The following is a 2,471-nucleotide window of genomic DNA, read 5'->3' on the forward strand; positions in this document are numbered from 1 at the left end:
AGGATCCAGGACTCTTCGCTGGCCACTCCAGAACAGTCCAGCATTTCTTCTTGAACCATTCTAATCCAGGGGGCTTTTGATGTGTGTTTGGGGTTGTTGTCCTGCTTGAAGACCCACAACCTTTCAACAGAGACACAGTTTTTGGACACTGAGGTTGAACATTGCACTCCAAAAAAAAACTTTGATCATCTGCTGATTTCACTATGTCTTGCTTCAAGTTCAAGGTCCCCCAGGACCAGAGGCAGCAAAGCAACCCCACAGCACTATCAAACCTCCCCCAGGACCAGAGGCAGCAAAGCAACCCCACAGCACTATCAAACCTCCCCCAAGGTCCCCCAGGACCAGAGGCAGCAAAGCAACCCCACAGCACTATCACACCTCCCCCAGGACCAGAGGCAGCAAAGCAACCCCACAGCACTATCACACCTCCCCCAGGACCAGAGGCAGCAAAGCAACCCCACAGCACTATCAAACCTCCCCCAGGACCAGAGGCAGCAAAGCAACCCCACAGCACTATCAAACCTCCCCCAAGGTCCCCCAGGACCAGAGGCAGCAAAGCAACCCCACAGCACTATCAAACCTCCCCCAGGACCAGAGGCAGCAAAGCAACCCCACAGCACTATCAAACCTCCCCCAAGGTCCCCCAGGACCAGAGGCAGCAAAGCAACCCCCACAGCACTATCACACCTCCCCCAGGACCAGAGGCAGCAAAGCAACCCCACAGCACTATCACACCTCCCCCAGGACCAGAGGCAGCAAAGCAACCCCACAGCACTATCAAACCTCCCCCAGGACCAGAGGCAGCAAAGCAACCCCACAGCACTATCAAACCTCCCCCAAGGTCCCCCAGGACCAGAGGCAGCAAAGCAACCCCCACAGCACTATCAAACCTCCCCCAGGACCAGAGGCAGCAAAGCAACCCCACAGCACTATCAAACCTCCCCCAAGGTCCCCCAGGACCAGAGGCAGCAAAGCAACCCCACAGCACTATCACACCTCCCCCAGGACCAGAGGCAGCAAAGCAACCCCACAGCACTATCACACCTCCCCCAGGACCAGAGGCAGCAAAGCAACCCCACAGCACTATCAAACCTCCCCCAGGACCAGAGGCAGCAAAGCAACCCCACAGCACTATCAAACCTCCCCCAAGGTCCCCCAGGACCAGAGGCAGCAAAGCAACCCCACAGCACTATCAAACCTCCCCCAGGACCAGAGGCAGCAAAGCAACCCCACAGCACTATCAAACCTCCCCCCAGGACCAGAGGCAGCAAAGCAACCCCACAGCACTATCAAACCTCCCCCAAGGTCCCCCAGGACCAGAGGCAGCAAAGCAACCCCACAGCACTATCAAACCTCCCCCAGGACCAGAGGCAGCAAAGCAACCCCACAGCACTATCAAACCTCCCCCAGGAACAGAGGCAGCAAAGCAACCCCACAGCACTATCAAACCTCCCCCAGGACCAGAGGCAGCAAAGCAACCCCACAGCACTATCAAACCTCCCCCATGTTTGATTGTAGGGAGGGTGTTCATTTCTTTAAATGCTTCATTTGTTTCTTTGAATGGTTCATTTGGTCGTCAGAACACAAAGGCTGTGCATCCAACTACTAGCTCCGTGGTGCCAATAATACTACTAGCTCCGTGGTGCCAATAATACTACTTGCTCCGTGGTGCCAATATTACTACTAGCTCAGGGGTGCCAATAATACTACTAGCTCCGTGGTGCCAATATTACTACTAGCTCCGGGGTGCCAATAATACTACTAGCTCCGGGGTGCCAATAATACTACTAGCTCCGGGGTGCCAATAATACTACTAGCTCCGGGGTGCCAATAATACTACTAGCCGTTTATCTTTATTTTCTCAATTTAAATTGGAAACTTAAGTTTACAAAAATAGAATTGGTTCTGCAATGTAGAAAATCCAATGACAAGGTGTCGAGACCAAAAGTATTTTTCAATTTCAACTTATTTGAGAAGAAATAAAGGAATGATTTAAGAAAACTATATTTGGCAAACAAATGTTTATGATTTGGATATTGATCAAATGTAAATCATTCAATAGATTAACAGAATGTGCATTTCTTGAATCTAACCTTAAATCCTCTGGAATGTAGTTGTTGTTTCATTGAGTTAATTTGTGTACTAGTCCTCGAGCTAAAGGTGTATGAAAATGTGACGACGTACTGAGAACATTGTCCTCTTGTGGCTCAGTTGGTAGAGCATGGCGCTTTGCAACACCAGGGTTGTGGGTTCGATTCCCACGGGGGGCCAGTATGAAAAAAAGTAAATAATGTATGCACTAACTGTAAGTCGCTCTGGATAAGAGCGTCTGCTAAATGACTAAAATGTAAATAAGTTGTTGACATGAAAAACATTCACTACCTCATGAATGTTCCCTTCAGTATTATTCCACCATGTCAGAGAAAACACAGATGCTGATTGTAAAAAAAGGATTTGATTAATGCAACATA

General features: G+C 49.7%; 1 protein-coding gene across 1 annotated transcript; it reads left to right on the forward strand.

Moving 5' to 3' along the window:
• Positions 1-203: 203 nt before the first annotated feature.
• Positions 204-2,187, forward strand: LOC123486456 (extensin-like). The gene is made up of 2 exons (XM_045217776.1): positions 204-1,506; positions 2,147-2,187. Exons 1-2 carry the CDS (start codon positions 204-206, stop codon positions 2,185-2,187), a joined length of 1,344 nt encoding a protein of 447 aa, XP_045073711.1.
• Positions 2,188-2,471: the final 284 nt, after the last annotated feature.

Source organism: Coregonus clupeaformis, unplaced genomic scaffold, assembly GCF_020615455.1.
Source record: "Coregonus clupeaformis isolate EN_2021a unplaced genomic scaffold, ASM2061545v1 scaf1221, whole genome shotgun sequence".
Taxonomy (NCBI): Eukaryota; Metazoa; Chordata; class Actinopteri; order Salmoniformes; family Salmonidae; genus Coregonus; species Coregonus clupeaformis.

Excerpts from the sequence above, each read along its gene's own strand:
- LOC123486456 (XM_045217776.1), top strand. The coding sequence starts at position 204 with ATGTCTTGCTTCAAGTTCAAGGTCCCCCAGGACCAGAGGCAGCAAAGC. Across the intron at positions 1,507-2,146 it reads CACTATCAAACCTCCCCCAT|TCCTCGAGCTAAAGGTGTAT; the intron begins GTTTGATTGTAG and ends TTTGTGTACTAG.